The 22,283-nt window shown below is 58.4% G+C and overlaps 1 protein-coding gene across 1 annotated transcript in view; it reads left to right on the top strand.

The window, feature by feature from the left end:
• Positions 1 to 19,974, top strand: part of Tafa5 (TAFA chemokine like family member 5) — a 167,010-nt gene extending 147,036 nt beyond the window's left edge. Inside the window, exons 3-4 of the mRNA XM_042697970.1 lie at positions 3,086 to 3,213; positions 19,016 to 19,974. Of these exons, the coding sequence (XP_042553904.1) occupies positions 3,086 to 3,213; positions 19,016 to 19,024 (137 nt within the window). The 3' untranslated portion in view covers positions 19,025 to 19,974. The remainder of the gene's footprint in view (positions 1 to 3,085; positions 3,214 to 19,015) is intronic.
• Positions 19,975 to 22,283: the final 2,309 nt, after the last annotated feature.

Genomic DNA, 22,283 nt, shown 5'->3' with positions numbered 1-22,283 from the left:
GCCTGCGCTGCTGGAGAGGGGCCAGGCTGCTGACCGCTGACCAGGGATGGGCTGAGGGTTTGGCAACTATCCATTCGTCTTGGGCACTACTTCAGAAGATGTTTCTGCTTGTGCACAATCGCCCTGGCCTTGAGGTTTGCAGGCTGATGGGCAGTGACTTCACTGGGAGCTGCTGAGTCCCTTCTCTCATTGACACGCTCATCTTGCACAGAAGTCTCGGCCCTGTGGCTTGGTGTGGGCCTTAGGCTAGGTCAAAAGCACATGGTGGAGTGGATGGAACGCCAGCTTCCCGGGGAGGTGGCCCCTATTTTCTGTTGTCTTGGACAGACCAACAGGTCCACACGCAGAGCCGAGCGGCGTCCGGCATGGGGTGGGCGGCCCAGGGCACAGGCCCCGTGTGCCATCGGCGGTGCCCAGCCTTTCGCCCCACATTCTTCGCCCTCGGGCATGTGCGGCTCCAGTGGGTAGGTGGAGCTTTCAGGCACGGCTCTGACCTCGCCACTCACAGGGCAGAGCTGCTGCCTACTGCAAAGCTAGTGGGAAACTTAATGGCATACACTAAAGCTGTGGCAGCTCGGGCAGGGGGAATGCCCACCGAGCTTTAAGCCGGCAGCAGGTGAAGGCCCAGAGTTGACTTACTGTTTGTCTCCTCCGGGGTGCATCAGCCGGTGGTGGCGGGCACCGCAGCGCTGCTCCAGTGGAAAGCGGCTCTTCCCCTCCGGGGTGCATCAGCCGGTGGTGGCGGGCACCGCAGCGCTGCTCCAGTGGAAAGCGGCTCTTCCCCTCCAGGGCGCATCAGCCGGTGGTGGTGGGCACCGCAGCACTGCTCCAGTGGAAAGCGGCTCTTCCCTTCCGCGTCTTTGTTGGGCGTCCTTCATCCGAGCTGCCCTTCTGCCACACTTCCTCACTCCATGGCCATCCTGGTCCGTCTCCTACACCATTCAGGGTTGCCCAGACATTTATGGCAGATCAGCCTTTTCACAAATTGCCTCGGAGCCCAAACATCTCTAAGGTGAGAATTTGAGCCCCGCGTTTACCGTTTCCTGGGAAGACAGGCCACGCAGTCTCCGCACCTCTCCTTCCCCGGGAGGCTGTGTCTTCACTGGCTGCAGTGGCCGCCCTGTCCCAGGTGGTGGATGAAGCATGGCACCCGGGGAGGAAGGGACGGTGAACGCAGGAGGCCACTCCACAGAAAGCCATGGACACGGTGACCACTGCCGGCGTGTGACACTGCCGTGCAAGGCCAGAATCAAGGGCTCAAGAGTGGACCCTGTGGAGGTGTGTGTGGACGTGCCCTGTGTTCATGCATGTGTGTGTACATGGGTGTGTTCATGTGTGTGGAGCGTGGGATGCCAATGTGTCCTGTGGACATGCGTGTGGACACGTGTGTCGTGTGCGTGTGCATTCCCGTGGGCCGTATGGTGTGACGGTAGTGTGTGTGCAGTTGTGCGTGTGGGTGCATGTGTGGTGTGGGTGTGAGCTGTGTGTGTGATGCAGGTGTGACGGGAGCACACCCGTGTGCGGCGCCCGATGCCACTGTGGGCGAGCGTGTGGGGTGGCGATGGAGCTGTGCCGGCATCGACCCTGGCTGTGGCCCTCGGCTGCCGGGTCTTGTCCAGTCTGCCCCGTGCCGTGGTGGGTGCAGCTCCCTTCCTCCCGGGGCTGCCATGCGTGCCCTGCAGAGGAATGCTGGTCCCTGGCACTGCCCTCCCTCCTCCCCCCTTTCCACCTCCTCTTCCCCCTCCTCTATTAGTCCTTGGCACTGCCCTTCTCCTCCAAGGGCTGTTTCCACATCAAGCCCAGAGGCGGGGCCTGCAGCCCGTGCCCGGGCAAGATGGAGTTGTGCGGTGTGGGTATGAAAGGCCCCTTTGTCCTGGGGCTGTGGACGTGGTGGCCTGGCACTGTTGTTCCCATCATTTTCCAGGGTGGGGGGGCAGGGTGAGCCGTGCTCCCTCAAAGAGACAAAGGACTGTGTGTGCCCTGAGCTGGCCTCGCGTCCCCTGAGGGCTGGTCCCCCGGGAACGCTTGGGCAGGGGTGGGACAGGGTGGGGCAAGTGCTTCCCTGTGCCTGCGTGTGCCAGACACGCCCACAGCACAGCCTGCCTGTGTAATACATGCAGTGCACCGCTCACCAGTGTGTGGCACACGTACAACGTGTGGAACCGTGTATTGTACACACACAAGTGCATTTGTACATGCATAGTGTACCACGTCTGCACATGTGAACCTATTGAGGTGTGCTGTGACTGTGCACATGGAGAGCAAGTGTCCAGCGTGCACGAGTGTGAGGTGTGTACGGGTGTGAGTGCATCCTGGGCTTGCATGTGTTGGCGCGTGGTGCCGCCAGGCTGCGGTGGTGCTGCGTGAGCCACGCTCTTCCCTTTTCCCTGACATGTGACGTCGGAGCCCGGAGCTCACGTCTCCTCTTTCTGATCTCCAGTGCTGTGTTCCTGGGGTTGCGTCAGGTTCCGGGCTCTCCCCCGGGACAGCATGGCTGTGTGCTTTGTCCTCGTCTTCCTTGCTCTCAGAGCCGAGTGTGTGATGGGGGAACAGAAGTGTGGGCTCCCGTCCCCCTGTGCCTTCTGCGGGAAGTGACACGGGCCTCGATAGGTCTGGTACTCGTGGACAGGACAGAAGAGACCCTCCAGTCTTGCAAGCTGGAGTCACAGGTCCATCTCTAGCCTCAGGAGTCAGCCTGCTCGGGAGGCCCGCTCCTGGGTCTGCCGGGGTCTGCAGTGTGGATGAGGCACGCTGGCGGTAGAGTGTGCCGTTTCCTACTGCGCCAAACCGGCGCTGAGCGGTTGGCTTCGTCCCAACCTGTGTGCGGCCGTGTGGGTACCTCCAAACCCCTCCTAGTGCCCTTTCCCGACAGGTCAGAGAGCAAGCCACCACCCCTTGGGGCAGGGCCATGGCCACTGGCCTGCGGATGTGCCCCCTGCATCTTGGTCGCCATGGCTGGTCAGTGACGCATGGCAGATAGCAGGGCCTGCCTCGCAGAGCGAGCCCCTAGCCGGCGAGCACTGTCCGCAGCGTCCGTGAATCCAGGTGAGCAGCCCACTGACCACCCTCTCTCCTCTCCCCGCAGCGCGGATCATCAAGACGAAGCAGTGGTGTGACATGCTCCCCTGCTTGGAGGGGGAGGGCTGCGACCTGCTCATCAACCGGTCCGGCTGGACATGCACACTGCCCGGTGGGCGGATAAAGACCACCACGGTGAGTGGCCCCTTCCTTCCTGGGGTGACTGGGGAGGGTGGGCTGCGTCGTCGGAGTCCCGCCCCCAGGCAGCTGTGGCAGGTCTGCGGCCCTTTGCGGCCAACCTTGTCTTCCTGCGTCACCTGGAGCGACGTTCCCGAAAGCCTGTCTTCAGAGATGCACGAGACTGAGTGTGCATTGGGGCTCTGGTTGCTTTTTTGGGCCATTCTTGGAGATTCATTTTCTGAAAGAAATTTCTAGACTCGTGCCCTGGCCACTGCAGGCAAGTGTCCCCTTCAGTGGCCAGGAATGGCTGTCATCATTACCCTTGCCAAACTCCTCCGTGTCCCAACACGATCCTGGGAAGAGCCCTGGCGTGCCAGCCGCCCCCTCCCTGCCCCAAAACCAGCTCTGTACACCCGCCTTGGTTTCCGCTGAGCGCACTGGGGTGGCAAGGTGAGCTGTTAGCAAGGCTGTGTCAGGGCTGGCCGTGGACAGAAGGTGGCCCGGGCTGGACACAGTCCTGCTGTGCAAGAGAGGATTGGGACACCATGGGGCAGCCACTCCCCAAGGCAGACCAGAGCTATGTGGGACGGCCTTGTTTCAACCCGACAAGGAGGCTTCTGGAATCAGCAGAGAGATGCAGGCAGCACTCACGCCTGCCTCACACCACACACTGCCTCACACCATGTACTGCAGAGCACTCACACCACACACAGCAGAGCACTCACCCCTGCCTCACACCATGTAATGCAGAGCACTCACACCACACACTGCAGAGCACTCACGCCTGCCTCACACCACGCACTGCAGAGGTACTTTGTGCATTTGGTTTGTGCACCACCACCTCTGACTGGTTTCTCGTCCCTGCTTTAGCCCCAGAGAGACCTCGCCAGCCATACCTCCACGTGTGGGTCAGTCTCCGTCTCTCAGCACAGGCTCGCTGTTATAAGATCTGTGGACCCTGGTTTTGGAGTATAAATAAGGTCATCAGGCAAGCCCCCCCACCCATGCATGGACCCACCCTGAGAAGCACCCTCCCCCAGCGTGCCAGGCCACAAAGAGACCCCACCAGCGGGCTCCACATCCTCAGGGCAGATCAAGTCTAGATGGGTGGGTAGGGGGTGTTGCTGGACCTCAGGCAGGGCTCTGCACTCCATCCTCATGGCAGAGCTCTGTGGTGTGGTACTGTGTGCACAGCGCTCCCCTGGAGGGTCTCTGGAGGCCTCGGGGAGGAATGGCAGGGTCTCAGCCTCCACTGGAATCCCCGGCCCAAGGCGGCCTGTTTGCAGCTGTCTAAAACCATCTGTCGATCTCTTGAGCCAGCCACCATCACATTGGAACTTGATTGCATCACTTTGAGAGTGAATTAGTGTCCCGGAGTTTCACCTGTTGCCATAAATTGGCCTTTGGAGATGATGGTGTTCTTACCAACAGACTTAAGAGCCCGGCAATCACGTGGTATCTGAGAGTTCTTTTCCAGTGCTCCATCCCGAGGTTAGGCCCCCTGCCCCCTGCTGGGGTACAGCCACGCCCCCCAGTGCCCGCACACCTCCGTGCACCCTCACAGTAGAGGCTGGTCAAGGAGAGGCTCCGGGCATCCCTGCCTCTCTCAGGGCATCCCTGCCTCTCTCAGGGCCTGCATAACTATGTGTGATAAATGGATTAATTGATTAACCAAACCCTGACCCCAGGCTCATGCTGATGTTTGTACTTCCAAGATCAGTGCTTTGCACAGAGCGGGTCAGCACCCCATTAGTGGGTCGCGAAATTAATTTAGTGGCTCATGATCAGCATTTAGAAGAAAGGAGAAGACACAGAATAAAATTACTAGAGTGCTTCCCAGGTCACAGGGTGAGCGCCATTTAACAAAACACACATGCACACGCACGCACATGCATCTGCACACAGATACACGTTTGCATACACATGGGTGCACACATACACATATGTGCACATTCATACACAGGCATGTACGCACACTAGCATGTGGATTATGTGTCACTGTGTGTCCCATGGAACGTGAGGAGTCCATGGGGACCTTTAGGAAAACAGTGGGACTCTTGGCTGGTATTGCAGCCTCTCTCCTGGGCTGCTGTGGCACCGTATCCAGCTCTCTGCACAGGGCAGTTTGGTCCCGGTGGACATGATAGGTCCAGGGAGCAGCAGGTCCTGGTACACGCCCAAGTGTGGACCCTGCTTCCTGGAGGTGGTCGGTCTCCATCCCTCCCTCAGCCCCTTGGCTCCCCCTGGCTGCCATCAGCCCTGGAACAGAGCACACAGGACAGGGAGCGCCAGGCAGGAACTTCCAGGTAGGAACTCCAGCCCCACAGCTGTCCCAGAAGAGATCTCTGTGCAGATGCTCACCAGCTGGGTCTGTGTACTCCATGCGTTCTGAGTGTCTTTCAGAAATATTCTAATCAGTGCTTGCACATTTCTGTAATGTTTATGGATTGTAAGATGTTCGTCTATGAGCCATACCATCTCCTAAGTCAGAATACATCAGCTAGATTGGAATCCATTTTTCAATTAGCTATTAAGCACCACATTTTAATCCTGTCTGCTGGGATGCATAGTCATGGGGCGGGGGGCAAGTGGAAGATTCCTGGAGCCTCTAGAGAGTTGGAGCCAGAGCTGTGTGGAAGCTCCTGACACTGTAAACATTTTCCCTGGGAGCAGATCACAGGCCTGCCAGACACCAGCTGGTCTGATAAACGGTCCAACTTACTCCCAGCATGCAGTGTGCTGTGTTGGGCCACCCCAGGGACCCCATTAGACCTGGTGCTTGGAAGGATGGCCAGGTCTGATGCACACCTGGAAGCCCAGCCAAGAGTGGTCTGACTTGCTGCCTCTCCTCCCATCGTGCCTCGAACTGGCTGCAGACTTGGGCCGGGCAGTCTGCGCCTCCACCTGCCGGGGGGCGCCCTGGGATCTGAGGTACTGAACATTGTTCACAGGACAGGACGGCACTGCTGCAGAAAGACTAGCCTGTTGGCTTGCCACGTGGTCTAGCACCTGGAGCCGGGCCCGCAGCTTCCCCCGAGCTCGGGGACGCGAACTTGGAGACCCGAGCTTGGAGATGAGCAGGGTTGGTCCCAGGAAAACAGAGAGAGCTGGGCCATGGGGCCTCCGCATCCTCCGGTCCTGTGGTCCAAGGGCCGCACCATAGCAGAGCCACGCAGAGAGATGGTCGAGTCTCCCACTGGTGAGGAGCCACTGAGCACCTCTGCCCCGGCCCTCGGCCCTCAGTCCAGGCAGCCGGGGACCCCACATGCTCAAAGAGGCACGTGCGGAAGGCCAGGACACAGGAGAGCCACGTGTCATAGCTGCCCTTGAGAGAGTGGGCACTTGCTGTGAGCCTGGTACGAAGGATCGAACCGCCAAGGTGTCCTCATCTGCCTTCTGGAAGCCCCAGCAAGGTGACGGGGACGCGAGCAACTGGCAGCCAGAGAGCAGACCCCAGCCAGACGGACGGGCAGAGTGGGAGGGGGTGCCCGAGACTGAGGAAAGCTGGACCCTGGACAGCGGTGAGTGTGGGCCCTGCTTGGGATGCAGGTGGTGGCTTCCGAATGTGAGACTGGTCCAGGCTCTCATCCTCCCGTGTGAACCCCAGGACCCCATGCAGGGCTCCAGGAGCTCAACTTGCACAGCTCGGGGCCACACAGCACAAACACAGCCTGGACGGAACTTCTAGAAAGCAGATGAGGTAAAGAGGCACCTTGGGAGGGACCCCCGCCGCAGTCAGCAGGCGCGGCTGGGAGAGGCTGGCTGCCCTCTGAATCCTCTTCCTTAGGAGCCCTGTGGCTGCTGCTGCCCAACGCAGGGTGTCCTCATGGTGCCGGGGGCTGAAGTCCAACATCGGGTCAGTGCTGTCTGCCTTTGGAGGCTCCAGAGGAGGGCAGGGGTCCTGAAGTCCAACATCGGGTCAGTGCTGACTGCTTTTGGAGGCTCCAGGGGAGAGCAGGGGTCCACCGCCTGTCCCAGCCACAGTGGCTCCTCGTGTCTCTGGCGTGTGGTCACATCGCCCCTCCGACTCCATCTCCACCTGTGCCCTGGATGTCAGGCCTTCCTCTTCTTCCTCTTGTACCAGCTGCTGGATTTGGAGCCCACTGTAACCCTGAGCATTTCCGTCTCCACACGCCTGCCACGTCTGGAAGGACTCTTTCCAGGATGGGGGTTCTGAGCTCTTGTGTGGATGTGAGCTTCAGGAGGCACCGGGTCACCCACGTCAAAGCCTGTGGACATTGTGAGCCTCGCTCCAGGGGCCTTGGTGAAGCCCCCTCCCCTTCCCCCCAGGCTCACAGTGCCACAGATCCTCCTTTGAGGAGAAGCACAAAACAAAAGGAACCAGAATTCAGAGGCAACCTAAATAATAGACATAGAACAGGAGGAAGCAACACAAACACACCAACAAATCGCTGCCACAGCTCTCGGTGAGATGGGGAAATGCATCCAGGAGGCAGGCAGGGGATGAAGAGACCAGAGGTGTCGCGGGCCTCTGCACCTCCCAGCAGAGGGGCAGCCCCTTGCCGGCCAGAGCCTCAGCTGGCCTCCCTGACATGCCCGGCCAGTTGCCAGGAGTGATTGTCACTGAATGGATCTCACCAGCGTCTAACTCGGGTCCCAGGACACTGCTCCGGGACTCTGCAACAGCATGGAGGAGGCCCTGTTACCCTACGCCTGCCATGCTGGAGAGCCCCCCTCCCTCCCACCCCCAGCAGAACAGAGAGGAGAAGCCCACACCTGCCAGTTTGCCCTGCCAACCAGGTCATTCCAGCCTGGCCCAGGCATCCAGGATCTGGGGTCTCCTCTAGCTGTCCCCAAGCCCTGACATGCGGACAGACAGATGTCCCTGGCATGAAGCAATTCTGCTGTTACGTGGATGTAGCCTGGAAAGGGGAGGCTCGGGAGGCTGCTGGATGGAGGAGCTACCGAACGGAGCTTACAGAGGACAAGGTTGCTCTTCCGGAAATCATGTGTGCATGGCGTGTGTGCACGTCAGATACCGCTGCGAGTGTGTGCAGATAACAGCAGAATTCATTTAAAATCCAGCAGGTATTTGAAATGTGAAATTGAAGAAATTCGTCAGAAAGCCAGAGGCAGTTGTTGTTGTTTGTTTAAAGAAATGGGAAATAGAAGAGAAAAAAATAGATAGGTAATTAGAAGGTAAATCCAGTAGGTCTGAAGGAAAAATTATCCCCAGTGAGAGGAAAACAAAGGAGAAAGGATCCAAGGTGTGTCTTTGCAAGCATGCTGAGAACTCGGACTTGGGCTTTCTGTGGGAGCCTCCACCACAGCCCAGGAAGTGGCTGAACTCAGCTCTAGCCAGAGCCATCTGCAGGAGATTGCAGGCCACCAGGATGGAACAAGATCTAAAGTATCAGGGGAAAAAATAGGTCACACACAGCAATGCGGAAGCCAGCTCAGCTGCTTCCAGGGAGTTCCCCGGGCTAGGACTTGGCAGCCAGGTGCTCCGGTTCAGGTATTCAGCCTCGGGCGCTCCAAGCCCAGGTGTCGCCGCCTCAGTGCTCCCGTGCCCAAGGACATCTCCTGACCTGGAATTCCGTGGCCCCTGGAATGCGCCATGGGGGGGGGGGATCTAGGGAGAACAGGCCTCCCCCGGGGAGGCCCCAGGACTGCCCTCCCCCTCCCTCGACAGCCAGTGTATTCCAGGCGCCCATGGGCCTGCCCAGCTGCTGCCCCCAGGAGGCTGGGAGGCACAGTTCTGCTCCCATGGGGTGTAGAGTCCATTAGATGCACCCAGAGCCAGCTGTGGGTCTTGCGGCCAGCCGGGCCTGGGCCCCTCGTCTCTGCTCTCAAATGAAGGCTCTGGGCAGTAGAAGCCTTTATTACAGCCCGAGTCCCAGCTGCAGCTCCATGTCTCATTCCGAAAACCAATAAGAGATAACCTATTCTGGACCGAGTGAGGGGAGGGGCTTCTGACCAGAGGCCCCCACCCCCACATCCCAGGTCCCCCTGCTTCTCCTCCCCACAGCACTGGGCTACAAACAGGCATGCTGCACCGGGGTGGGTGGGGAGTACTGCCCCTCGCCCCTGAGCACCTGAACCAGCCGTGAGACCCTCCACACTGCTCCTGCTGTGATGTCTGAGCCTGGCTCCATTGTCCGGAGCTGGCCCCTGGCTCCCCAGGTACTCAGGCCCCCAGGAGCTATCTGCCAAGGACAGAGGACACGTTTCGCCTATGTTAATCCTGAGGAATGGAAAGAGGGTGTTTCTCTCCCGGCCCCTGGCTGGGCACCTGGCATGCCCTTGGGGCAGTGGCCTCCAGGAAGGCTGGCCCAGAGGGGCGGGGCCTGGGGAGATCGGCAAGGAAATGGAGGCTCTAGAGACCCATCAGAGCCAGAGGGAAGTGCACTGTGAGGTCTGCCTAAGGTGGCCCTGTGCTGTGCCACAAGCCAGCCCTGGACAGTGGCCCCGGGGAGCCTGGCCATGTGACCTAGTGAGCCGTCCACCAAGCAGGGGTGGGTAACAGATCTGCCTTTAGAGGACAAGGAGGTGGCAGCTGAAGATTCTGAGTCCCACATGGGAGTCAGATGAGCCCCTGTAGACAGAGGTCTGCCTGCATCCCTGGCTCCAGTGCCAGGGCCCAGTGCTGGGGGGAGGGGGGACATTGCCTGCTAAACTGAGGCAGAGCTTCCTGTGGGCGCACACTGGAGGGTAGTAGTGGCCACTTAGAGGCTACCATCCGGTCCCCTGTGCTGATGGAGCCCAGGCGCTGGACAGAGGGCAACCAGGGCAGAAGCTGCGTGCAGGGAGATGGGCTGGTGGCAGGCCAGGAAGCGGGAGACTGCCTTCCTGAAGGAGCCTGGTAGAGCAGGAGCGGGGGGACACATCCCCCTTCCCACCGTGGAGGGAGGGAGCCGGCCCGGATGGCTCAGCACCTCACATCGATCTGGATCGGGATTCTGCCTGGACGTGGAACGTGATGTCCCCCACAAGGACAAAGCCAGCTGAGGATTAAAAGGCGGCCGAGAGACGGAGACGGGCGATGGGCGTTCAGCCCCCAGAAACCCAGCACCTGCACCCTCACTAATCTCCACTCGGCACAAACAATGAAAAACACCAAGCCATTACTTGGATCCCTGTCTGCAATCCATTCTGTGTTCTTTTGAATCACCGCTATTCATCACCGCTGTAATAGCCGGACGTTTTAATAGATTCCGTGTGTAAACAAAAACGTATATGGCAGAGCCGCATCAACTCGTGTAGTAAGCTGTGACATTCTTCATTTTCCCCACAGAATTGAGCCCAGAAACAAAGATTGGTTTGACCAAGCCCTCGTTATTTCTGTCGCTACTTCTTTTTGTGTGTTTTTTTTTAATAATAGGAGATATTACACGCGGCCGCTATTTACTGTAATTGTGCTGCATTAGTCTCAATTTTCCTTAAAGCAGTTGTTCTTGGAATCATTTTAAATACGTAAATGGCAAATGGTGGAAATTGGACCGAGCCCTCGCAGTGGGGAATGGTGGACAGAGCCAGGAGGACGTGGAGTGAGCCCGGCACCAGAGGAGAGAGTGCAGTGCCCGTGCACCTGCGGGACAGGCTCCTGTGTGGAGTGTCAGAATGACTGAAGGTGGGCGCTTCGAGAGTGGAGCCTGGAATCTCAGAGCCGAGTCCCAGGGGAGGCCTTTTCCCCTCTCTGTGGGCCTCCCTCTGGCACGTTCTGGTAGCTAGAGTGAGTGACTCTTGCCCGCAGAGCTAGGGGACCCTCAAGGATCTCTAGAAGGGGACCTTTCTTGGTGCCCAGAGGGCTGGCTAGGAAGCCCCTGGGTTGGTGGTTCTGAGAATGGAGATCCCAAGTGTTAGCCGGGAAGAAGGGATGAGCTTGGTCTGCCTGCTGGGGACACTGCCCGCTGCCGCTGTGCCTTGGTACAGCCAGAAGAGCACTTCTGCGCCTCCTTCGGCACAGGGGAGCCCAGTGACCTCACCAGCAGAGGCCGGACTGCATCTCCAGCAGAGACAACTTCCTGTTAGCTCCAACCACCTGGGAGTTCTGAGGATGGCCTGGTTTTGCATTAGTGATGCAAACTGACCAGAGGGTGCAGTACAAGTCACTATTGGCCCCAGGGCTGTAGGCGTGTTTCTAAACTGCAGCACACGGCCTGGAATCCATCTCTAGGAAGGCTGATCATGGAAGGCAGCCCACAAACCTCTAGAAATCTGCCATGGAGCCACTGGAGACACCCCCTGGGTAGAGCCCAGGGTGGGAACCTCTGGCAGGTCCCTGCACACAGTGGAGTCAAGATCCCCAAGTGCATGGAGTGAGTCCCACACCAGGACCCAGGAGAGCCAGGTGTAGATCTGACTGACAGTTGTGAGTCTGACTGACAAGTGTAGATCTGACTAACAGGTGTAGATCTGACTGACAGTTATGGGTCTGACTGACAGGTGTGAATCTGACAGGTGTGGGTCTGACTGACAGGTGTGAGTCTGGCTGACAGGTGTGGATCTGGATGATTGATATGGGTCTGACAGGTGTAGGACTGGTTGACGGGTGTGGAACTGACTGACTGGTGTAGGTCTGACAAGTGTAGATCTGACAGGTGTGGGTCTGACTGAAAGGTGTGAATCTGACAGGTGTGGGTCTGGCTGACAGTTGTGAGTCTGACTGACAGGTGTGGGTCTGGCTGACAGATGTGGGTCTGGCTGACTGGTATGGTCTGACTGACAGGTGTAGGACGGCTGACGGGTGTGGAACTGGCTGACAGGTGTGAGTCTGGCTGACAGGTGTGAGTCTGGCTGACAGGTGAGGGACTGACAGGTGTGAGTCTGGCTGACAGGTATGGATCTGACTACAGGTGTAGATCTGACTGACAGGTGTGGGTCTGACTGATGGGTGTGAGACTGACTGACAGGTGTAGGTCTGACAAGTGTAGATCTGACAGGTGTAGCTCTGACAGGTGTGGGTCTGACTGAAAGGTGTGAATCTGACAGGTGTGGGTCTGGCTGACAGGTGTGGATCTGGCTGACTGGTATGGGTCTGACTGACAGGTATAGGACTGGCTGACGGGTGTGAGTCTGACTGACAGGTGATCTGACTGACAGGTGTGTATCTGGCTGACAGTTGTGGGTCTGACAGTTATGGATCTGACTGACAGGTGTAGGACTGGCTGACAGTTGTGGGTTGGCTGACAGGTGTGAGTCTGGCTGACAGGTGTGGGTCTGACTGACAGGTGTGGGTCAGTAACTCACCAGCTGCTGAGTTCCATCTTGCTGTGTGATTCTGGCAGAGAGCTTGGGGAGCTTTTCTCCTTTTGTCAGTGGCCCCCAAGACAGAAGCTCAGCTCTTGGCTGTCCTCGGGGCATCAGGTCATGCTGGGTGGGAGGGAGAGCCACGCGCACATGGGGCTCCTTCCTCGCGCCCCTGTGCTACGCAGCCCTGCTCTGGCTCTCGTGTGCTTTGGTTCTGATCGGGGCTTCTTTGTGTGGCCATGCCAGGCGGCTTGAGCTGCTTGCAGGACTCATAGACTCCCAGTGCATGACGCTTACAGGGATGAGGACCAGGCAGGGAGGATCGAGGCCCCTCCTCCCGGAGACCATGGCCACCCACTGGGGGGGGCAGGCTTCCTAGAGAGGGGAAGGAGGAGAGGTCAGCACCTCGCCTGAGCTGGCCGAGCAGTGGCCAAGGGCTTCTGCACCCCCTCGCTGGCCTCACCCTCTGGTTTGAGATAAGAACAGCTGCCAGGCGAGAGGAGAGCGGTCCCCAGGGATCCCCTGGTGCTCCCCCACCCCGCAGCAGGCCCCCACCTTGATGCCTACCCCCACCCCCACGGACAGTGGCTAGGACCCCAGGCCGCCAGAGGGAAAGTGCTGTGGAGTGTCCACTTCTGCAGCCATGGCGGTGGGCCCCAGTGAGCTTTGCTGGGAGAGGCATCGTCAGCAGGAAGAGCCTGCAGAGAAGGGCTCTCACCCTGACGGCTTCATCCTTCAGTTCTGTTCTCCCACTCGTAAACTCCTGGCTTAGACGGAAACCTAACTTCCCAACCAGGCCAGAGCCCATGCTGGGACCACTCCCGCAGGCAGGGGCCTGTGGGCCTGGTGCTGAGCCCCAGGGTCCTTCCAACCCCTCTGTCTCCCAGGCCTGCTGCAGGCGGCAGGACCCTGCGAGGTCTGGAAGGAATCATGGCTGCCCCGTCTTGGCAGGCCAGCTCTGGCTTCTATGTGGTTAAGAGATATCGAAAATTGAAACTCAGACCAGAGCGGACCAGGGAAAGGAGCAAACCCGAGGAGAGGAGGGCGTTCTGAAGTAGGGGAAGGCCAGTGTGGCCTTTGGAAATGCTGCTCGTGCACCACACAGCCCCACAAGGCAGAGGCAGACATGCTGGAGTAGGAGCCAGACCACAAGCACAACAGGCTACACTGAAGCTAGACCTCCAGTGATTTTTTTGGGGAGAAGTACAAGGCAAATGCAAAGCTACCGAAAGCATCAGGGTGGAATTCAGATGTGTCCTGGAAGCTACAAATAACGGAAACTTCACTGCAGAAAGTTGAAACAGTGCTGAGGGACCAGTCTTAAACCAAGAGCTAATTCACAGAAAACAACCAAGAAATGGAACGGAGGGAGAGAAGAGAAGGCAGTGGCCATGCGGGTCCCTGGGAGAAAACCATGCTTGGGAGCAAGAAGGAAAGGGGTGGGCATATGGCCAAACCGTGTAGAAGGAAACTTCTGAGGCCCTGGAGCTGAGGGAGAGCCCTGTCTAGAAGCAAGAGAGCCATCCTACAGCCGATGAGCACACAGTGGCATCTATGCATTTAAAGGGTAAAGAAACTTCTGTAACAACTGTTCTGGTGAAGAAGAATAAATATAGGAGAAAGTTGGGTGCTGGTGGCTCATGTCTGTCCATCTGAGATATTAGGATTGTGGTTCAAAAACCAGTCCAGGCAGAAAAGTCCATGAGACTCTTACCTCCAATGAAGCACCAACAGTGCTGGAAGTAGACCTGTGGCTCAAGTAGTAGAACACTATCCTTGAGCAAAAAAGATCAGGGACAGCACCCAGGTCCTGAGTTCAAGCCCCAGTACTGGGGCTTGCACACATACGTGCACACACACAAGAAAAAAAGAAAAAGAAAAACTGACAAATGGTAGGTCTTCCTTGTTTCCTGATGGGGGGACAGCCCAGGCAGGTGGTCGTGCCTGGCTGGTGTTCATAAGAACCAACGTGGATCCCAGGAGCATTCCAGGCCCGCAGCAGGCACGGGGAGACTGGCTTTGTATCTGGTGCAAATTCAGGAGAGGCTCACCTCCTTCCACCGGCCTGGCTGAATTCCCCAGGGATGAGAGGGGAGAGGGGAGGGGAGCCACTTCAGTGAGTGCCGAGCCGAGTCTAGAGGGGGAGGCTGCTGCACAAATCCACACAGCACCAAATATGTCCTCTGACACCTAGTTCTGGGCACTATTCTCAGAAAACAGAAAACGTCGTGGGGGTCAGTACCCAACAACCCTCCCAGGGCGCTTCCCTGCCCGGCCACACGGGGCGCCGTGGCTCTGGGAGCTTCCCAGCACAGCCACAGGAGGCGCTGTCCAGCCCTAGCTGCTTCTCCTGGGGATCACAGGGCTGGCTTGAGCTCACTCCCATTGCCCTTCACCAAAGGAGGAAACTGCACCCTGTCTGTTTCTTGTTCAAAGATCAGACCTCTGTGACAGAGGCAGAACACTGGCCTGGCAGTCACAGCTCCAGAGCTCCGTCCCTAGCCCCACCCCTCCCCCTGAAAACAGTATAAGCAGATATGCGCCCTGTCACATTTGCTGCCATCTCAGCACCTTGAACGTGGGACACACGCGTCCGTGTGCGCCTGGCTGAGTGGCCAGGGTTCCCTGTGATGCAGGGTGGGTCTGGTTATTGGGCTGGTGAACCGGTAGGATGATGAACACTTGGGAGCTGCATCAGATCTGGGAACGAAAGAGGACGGAGACCCAGGACAGTACTGCTGCGTCCTTCCTTGTCAGGGCTGCTTTGAAAAGTTGCTCAGGCAGCCGACTATTCCCGGAGCAGAGGAGCATGGGAGGCTGGAGGTCCACCCAGCTCTGGGGAGCTCAGGATTTCCTTGCTAGATGCCCTGCAGAGGCAGTGTGGGGCAGTGCGGGCAGCATCTCCCCCTCCCGCCCTCTCCTCTGGCCACACAAGCCCTGCCGCCCGGCAGGGACGTGCTGTGGTTGGTATAGGAGTCAGGAAACAAGGCCAACTTGTCACCAAAGCCAACGTGTCCTGTCACCCCCACGCCCAGCCTGGGGACAGGGATCATGCTTCACCTATCTGTGGCCCACAGGCTTTTGTCCAGAGGAAGCTGCCTACCCGGCACAGAGAGGGTTCTCCCACAGGATGGAGAGGGCTCCCAGCTTCTTCCCCAGGATTCAGTAAGGCCACATCTAGGAGTTACCACTTGGCTGCAGCGGGTCTGAGAGGCAGCTGGGTGGCTCAGGAGCCACTCCGCGTGCTGGGGTACCCAGGCTCCTGTGCGAGTGGCTGCCTGGCGCTGTCGTGTAGGATGGTTTGCAAGGTGAGGGCCTGCAAACTCTTCCCTGTGGTGCTAGACACAGGACAACCAAGTTGAACTCCACCCACGCCTGTCTTCAGAGCCCCTAGCCCCGCACGCCAAGCCCACCCTGGCATCCAGGTGCCTACAGCCCCTGGCGGTTTCCCTCCAGAAAACTTGGCTTGGGAGGGCTTTAGCCCTTTCTTCCTACCGGGGGGGGGGGGGGGCCAGAGGGGAGGGGAGGAAGCCTGTAAAGGTGGTGAATCTCTCATGAACCATCAGCATTCCAGGGGCTCAAGTGAGAAAGGCTAGTGAAGATAAGGTCAGAGGAGCGTGAACACAGAGCTCCTCGGTCTGGGGGCAAGAATCTGCCAAGGATCTCTAACACCCATTTTTAGTAAAGAGCTTTGTTTGTAAAGGTCAGTAAATATTTGAAGAGTGGGTAGATGATGGGTGGGTGGGTGGGTGGGTGGGTGGGTATGTAGATGGAGGATGGATAGATGTAGATGTATGGATGGGTGTAGGATTCATGGGCAGGTCTGTCAGCTACACTAAGGCCTTCCTTGGAACTTTCTAGAACTGCTACATGTGGTTCTGTCCCAGTGTGTCTCACCTTGGTTAGGTGATCACACCCCAGTTTGATTGTTTGGGGAAGATTTTATTGCTAATGTTCTTTTTGTTTAGGGGGCCTGGCATTGCCAGACCTGGCTGGGCCCAGGCCAGGCGCTGCGCTGTGGTCTGGGCCTGCAGTGTGAGGGTCCGGTGCTGTGCTGTCTGGGGCTGGGCCTGCAGTGTGAGGGTCTGGTGCTGTGGTCTGGGGCTGGGCCTGCAGTGTGAGGGTCTGTACTGTGCTATCTGGGGCTGGGCCTGCAGGGTGAGGGTCCGGTGCTGTGCTGTGGTCTGGGGCTGGGCCTGCAGTGTGAGGGTCTGGTGCTGTGCTGTGGTCTGGGGCTGGGCCTGCAGTGTGAGGGTCTGGTGTTGTGCTGTGGTCTGGGGCTGGGCCTGCAGTGTGAGGGTATGGTACTGTGCTGTCTGGGGCTGGGCCTGCAGTGTGAGGGTCCGGTGCTGTGCTGTCTGGGGCTGGGCCTGCAGTGTGAGGGTCCGGTGCTGTGCTGTCTGGGGCTGGGCCTGCAGTGTGAGGGTCCGGTGCTGTGCTGTCTGGGACTGGGCCTGCAGTGTGAGGGTCCGGTGCTGTGCTGTCTGGGACTGGGCCTGCAGTGTGAGGGTCTGGTGCTGTGCTGTGTGGGGCTGGGCCTGCAGTGTGAGGGTCTGGTGCTGTGCTGTGTGGGGCTGGGCCTGCAGTGTGAGGGTCCGGTGCTGTGTTGTGGTCTGGGGCTGGGCCTGCAGTGTGAGGGTCCAGTGCTGTGCTGTGGTCTGGGGCTGGGCCTGCAGAGTGAGGGCCATGGACCTTGCATCCCTACCCTCTAGAAAGGAGCCTGGGACGGCCCTCATCCCGAGGTTCCCTGTGTAGAGCCCACCTGTCCTCAGCCCCCTACTGCAGACAGGGAATTGGGCCACCCGCCTGGTCCTTGTGTATGGCAGGCTCAGGAGACAGAGCTGGAGGAGCTTGGCACAGGGTGACAGGAGCAGCTGTTCTGATGAGGGGATGGGCTAGTCTCTGAGCCCCTGACCCGCTTCCCGTGACCTGACTCAGGGAGGGACCCACTGACCAGTGAGCGGCCTTGGGGGTCAGTGGCAGGCTGCAGATCCAGTGAGCTTCTGGAGAGAAGGAGGACCCCCAGCCGGGCCACAAGAGTCAAGAGCCCTGACTGGGGGCTTGGGGGGCCACAGGAGAGGGGCCCTGGCTCACCCAGGGCAGAGGCTCCCTGTGCATCTTGTGGAGGGGGCCTGGCTAGGGAGGGAGCCGGGGCAGGCCTTGCTCTGGGGAGTCCGCTGGGTGACCGTGGGAAGGGTGGAAGCAGAGTGGGGGGCAGGGTTGGTGCAGCACACCTTGTTACTCTTTTCTAGAAAGAACCAAGACAGTTGCTACTGAACAGTCATAAGGAAGCTGCCCCTAGAACGGTTTTAAAGAACAGTGAATTCTTGGTAATTGAACCAATATGTCACTCTTGCAAGCAGACTATTACAAGGAACAGATGTAGATGGTCTCAGCATCTGCTCTGAGTAAGCCTCCAGACACCCCCATCCCGTCTACTCACCTCCCTAGCAAGTCGCCTTCTAGAGGGTTCTGTGGGAGAGGAGTGTGTGGGGAGGGCCGCTATGCCCACAGTCCACCGCCAGCCACGGCGTGGCCGCCCAGGGCTGAGGGGAGCCGCAGCCCACCGCCAGCCATGGCGTGGCCACCCAGGGCTGAGGGGAGCCACAGCCTCCCCTGACTTCTCTCCACAGGACAGGCCCGAAGTGGCCACTTCCAGGAATCTTATCTGCAACAAGGCTGCGCTGGCCCCCAAGGGGTCAGACAGCTCTTGAGAAGAGTCTGGGGTAATAATTAGTCTCTGTCTAGGACAGTCCCAGCAGAGGATCACAATAGCCCAATAGCTATGTACACAGGACCATATAAAATGATGCTAACGAAATGAAAGCCAAGATAGGGAAACAAGAGGGTTTTTGGTGTATTTTTTTTTTTTAATATACTGTGTGAAGTAAGTTTTTTCTTTCATTTTTTTTTTCCCTTTGATTTATCCTGTTGTCACTGTTTTTGATTTTGGTTCTCTGTGTCTTGTCTATACGTTTATCTGATTTGGGGAAGGGAGGGGGAGCAGCAAAATGGAGAGACAAAGGACAAAGTGCAAACCAATGCAGAGCGGTACCCACCAGGCAATACGTTGGAAATGAACTTTACAATTCTGGGGGAGGGCGAGAGAAACGAGTTAACAACGTTGGACAAGAAATGTACTCGTTACCTTACTTAAGTGACCGCCTTCACCATAAAGTTACATTAAAGGAAGAGTCTGGGGAATAAACTTCATCAGAGATCTGGGGTCCACATGCCCTCCGTCCGTGAGGTGCTCAGCGCCCCCAGGTAGGATGGAGCAGGAAAGGTCCCTCACAGGAAAGCATTGTATGGAGCTGTCCCTGGGTGTCCACAGAGGACTGGAAGACACAAAAGTGCACAGGGGCTCAGACCCCTCCGTGGGGCCGTGACCACAGCCTAGGTCCCCGCGTGGGGCTGAAACAGCGGCCCAGCAGGCACGGTGGGTGTCTGCCCCGTTACCGTGTAGGATGAGCATTGTAGGGCACTGTCTGCCAACAGCATCTTGGTTTCACCTCCTTTGGAGAAGGCCCCGGAGTGTGTCCATGGAAAGCCGCCCTCTGTGGCCCTCAGGAGGCTAACTTCTGGCTCCCTTCCTTTTGTCCCTCAGGTATCCTGACAAACGCAGCCCCGCGGGGCTCCCGGGAGTGGTCCTGGCTCCTTGGAAAGTCTGCCTCAGCCACGATCCTCCGCCCTCCACGGACTCTGCCTACCCTCCACTGTCTGCCCACGGTCTCCCTGGGGCCGCTCCAGGACCACCTCCACCTCAGCATCCTGAGCTGCAGTCTGCCCAGCGCATCCCAGGAGGCCCGGACTCGAACACACAGGTGGGGGGCGGCACCGGGCATCAGCAATACACAGTCTGTGGAGCCCAGCTGTGCCCACCTCCCGGTGGCCAAGCTCTCCTTGGAGCAGAAGGCCAGGAAGCTGCCTCCCAGCCGCTAAGCCAGCCCTGGCACCGGCCAGGGACTGCCAGGTGGAAAAGCATCTCTTCCTGCACCCCAGACTGTCTGAATTGCTTTTATTTTCTTAACTCTCAGCATACTCAATAGACCAAAGAGCAGAATCTATTTTCACGTGGACGCCCTTCCCGTCGAGTCCCGGGTTCACTGTGGGGCATGGGAGGGCGTGGCGGCACAGAGATGCAGGTGAAGGCCGAGGAGCGGAGCAGGCATCTGCGGCGGAGGCCCCGCCCCACGAACGCTGCGGCACGCCCCAGGAGGATGACGCAGGCTGGACGCAAGCCTCGGCTCGCCCGTGGGACCTGGCGGGGCGAGGCCGGCACGGCCCCGGTGCGGGGAGCGCACGCACCCGGGGACACAGACCCTTCGCGCCTCTGTGCTTAGACCGACTTTCTCATACTAAATCACTTTGTTTTAACCAGTTAGTCATGCCTCTTCTGCAGCTCCATTTTTGATAGTTGGATAATCCAGTACTTGCCAAGAGCATGTTGGGTCTCCCCTGACTGTCCTCCAATCCACCATTTAGCTCCAGAAAGCAAATTAAAGAAAACTGAAGTAACACTGTTTGAAAGAGATCATTAAATGTATTTTGCAAAGCCTAAAGTTATATATTTAACAGTTTTTATATGTTGTATATTTGTAGAAAATCCTATTTAACAATTCACGCGCCAGCCCGGGCCGTCCCCAGCATTGGGACCAGGCCCCGGGTGTCGTGGAGATTCTGGGGTGGCTGCGTGGGACCTCAGGTGCCAGGCACAGAGGGGCAGGGCTCCGGGAGAGGGCTGCTGGGGACCATGCATGACTGTCCTGCCCAGGTCCTAGAGGATGTCAGGAAGCCAGCTTCCTTTCTGCTTCGGTTGGGTTTGGTGGCTCATTCCCCCCTTTCAGTCTATGTATTGGTAAACACCACGTGTACAATATTTTCATTATGCCTCCTGGACGGATTCTGTTTTCCCTCCCTCGACCCCACCTCCATCCATGGGTCTTGAGGCCCACGGGCAGCCCGTGTGGACCCCCTTGCTCATGGAAGCCCTCCGTGTCGCAGTAGGAGGTAACGGAAGCAGGAGGTGGCCAGGGACCAGGGGACCGAGGGAGGCACTGCCCACAGGCACTGTGGCCACACACCCCGGCAGGAAGAGTCCACAGGCCGGCACGTAGGGTCAAGTGTGGCACTCATGCCAGCACCCACCATTCTCCTGAGTTTCTGCTGACGTATACAACCTACAAGCCCAATTAACATGAGTATTATGCTAGTTCTATGCTACTAAAAAAAAGTAAATATATACATATATATATATAACTCCAGTATATAGATGCCGTTCAGCAACCATAGACTAAAGATAGGAAAGAAGATCCGTTCATGTGAGACCCGATCCAGTATCTACCGTATTTAATTTACCTTCGGTCACCGCTCACTCAGAGGTGTTTGTATCCTGGACAGCAGGAAGAGGCTGCAATGTGGGCTCGATAGGGCTCTGTCCCCACCGGGCACCCAGCTCTGATGGCCCCAGCTGCCCGGGGACAGAGCAGGAGGCGTCTCCCGGGCCTCTGGCCTGCCAGGGTCCCCATCCCCTCCCAGCACTTGTTTCTCCTGAGAGCAAGTGTAGACGCCTTTGAAGGCAGAGGCAGGAGACTTAAGATGTGACAGCATATTTTCCCCTTGTTTTACAGTATTCAATTTTGTGTTGAATTCAGCTAAATTATGAAAATAAAGAAAAAAATCCTTTGATACGCATGGCTTTTGTTCCCTGGCCGTGGTGTCCTGGGAGAGGGGCAGTTGTTGGCCTGGCTGGCGGGGACAGGCGGAGGATGCGGGCACCCTGGGTCGGAGCGGCCCCAGCAACGAGGTGTCCCTCCAGCCCGGGTGCCTCGGGGCCGGCTTCTCCCACAGCCATCGCCAAGGGAGCATCAAAGCCTTCCTGTTCCTGCAGGATGGCCGCGGAGCCCATCCTAGGCCCCGGTGTGCTTGCTCAGCACCACAGGGGCCATCACCCTCCCTACACAGAAGCCAAGTGAAAGCTGCTGCCTTCCTTCCAGTTGGAGAAGCCCAGGCAGCTGGTGGGAACACAGGCAGTCGCGTGCATTCTCCTGTCCACTGTAGCTGGCGAACCAGCCCCACCTACCGCAGCATGGAGACGCTGAGCCGTGCCCGGGCCGGTGACCGCCCAAAGAGCCACACCCACAGGAGAGCCTGGGCTGTCTGCTCGGCCGCTGGTGGTGTCTGGAGTCCCTGCCGAAGGGCACCGGCGTGGGAAGCCACCGCTCTCCTTTCCCAGCTCTGCTTCGTGAATCTGGCCATGGTGGTCGGATGGCCTGTGCTTTCTTCCGAAGACCCTTCACTGCTCTTATAGCCACTGCTTGCAAGAAACCAGCTTGTCCCTGCCACGCAGGCAGTGCAAGGCAGGCCTGCAGCTGCTCTAGGAGCCCCAGGCCGGCGGTGTCCTGGGCTGGAAGGAGGACTCACGGTCCCGTCCATGGAGGAAGACCAACCTGGGTGAGCTGGGCTCTGCCTCCAGAGCCTGCCCTGGATGGGCAGTGGGTCTGGAGACAGGAAGGACTCTACCCTCCTCTTGGCACACAGGAGCCAGGTGTCGGGATACAGGGTGGAAACGTGGGTCCCCATCAGCCAATGTGAGCTACCTCCTGCTGTGTAACGAATAGTCCCACCCCTAAGGATGGGTGAACAGGCATTCTTCCTCCAACAAGGATCCAGCGTAGGCTGCTGGGGACATGTCACCCGCAGAGCTCCGTCGCCCGGTGAGGAGGACGTGGGGATCCCGTGTGGGAGGCCGCCCCCGAGGTCGGCTATTGGCTGCCAGTGGCTGGGGTGCACAGGCCTGGCTGGCACCGGCGACCGTGTGCCTGCCTGCTGACAGCAGCGACTGCGGCGGCCTGTCCGTTCCACAGTGACGGGCT

Source organism: Dipodomys spectabilis, unplaced genomic scaffold, assembly GCF_019054845.1.
Source record: "Dipodomys spectabilis isolate Male_0828 unplaced genomic scaffold, ASM1905484v1 ptg000230l, whole genome shotgun sequence".
Lineage (NCBI taxonomy): Eukaryota > Metazoa > Chordata > Mammalia > Rodentia > Heteromyidae > Dipodomys > Dipodomys spectabilis.
This window is presented reverse-complemented; position numbering and strand designations above follow the sequence as displayed.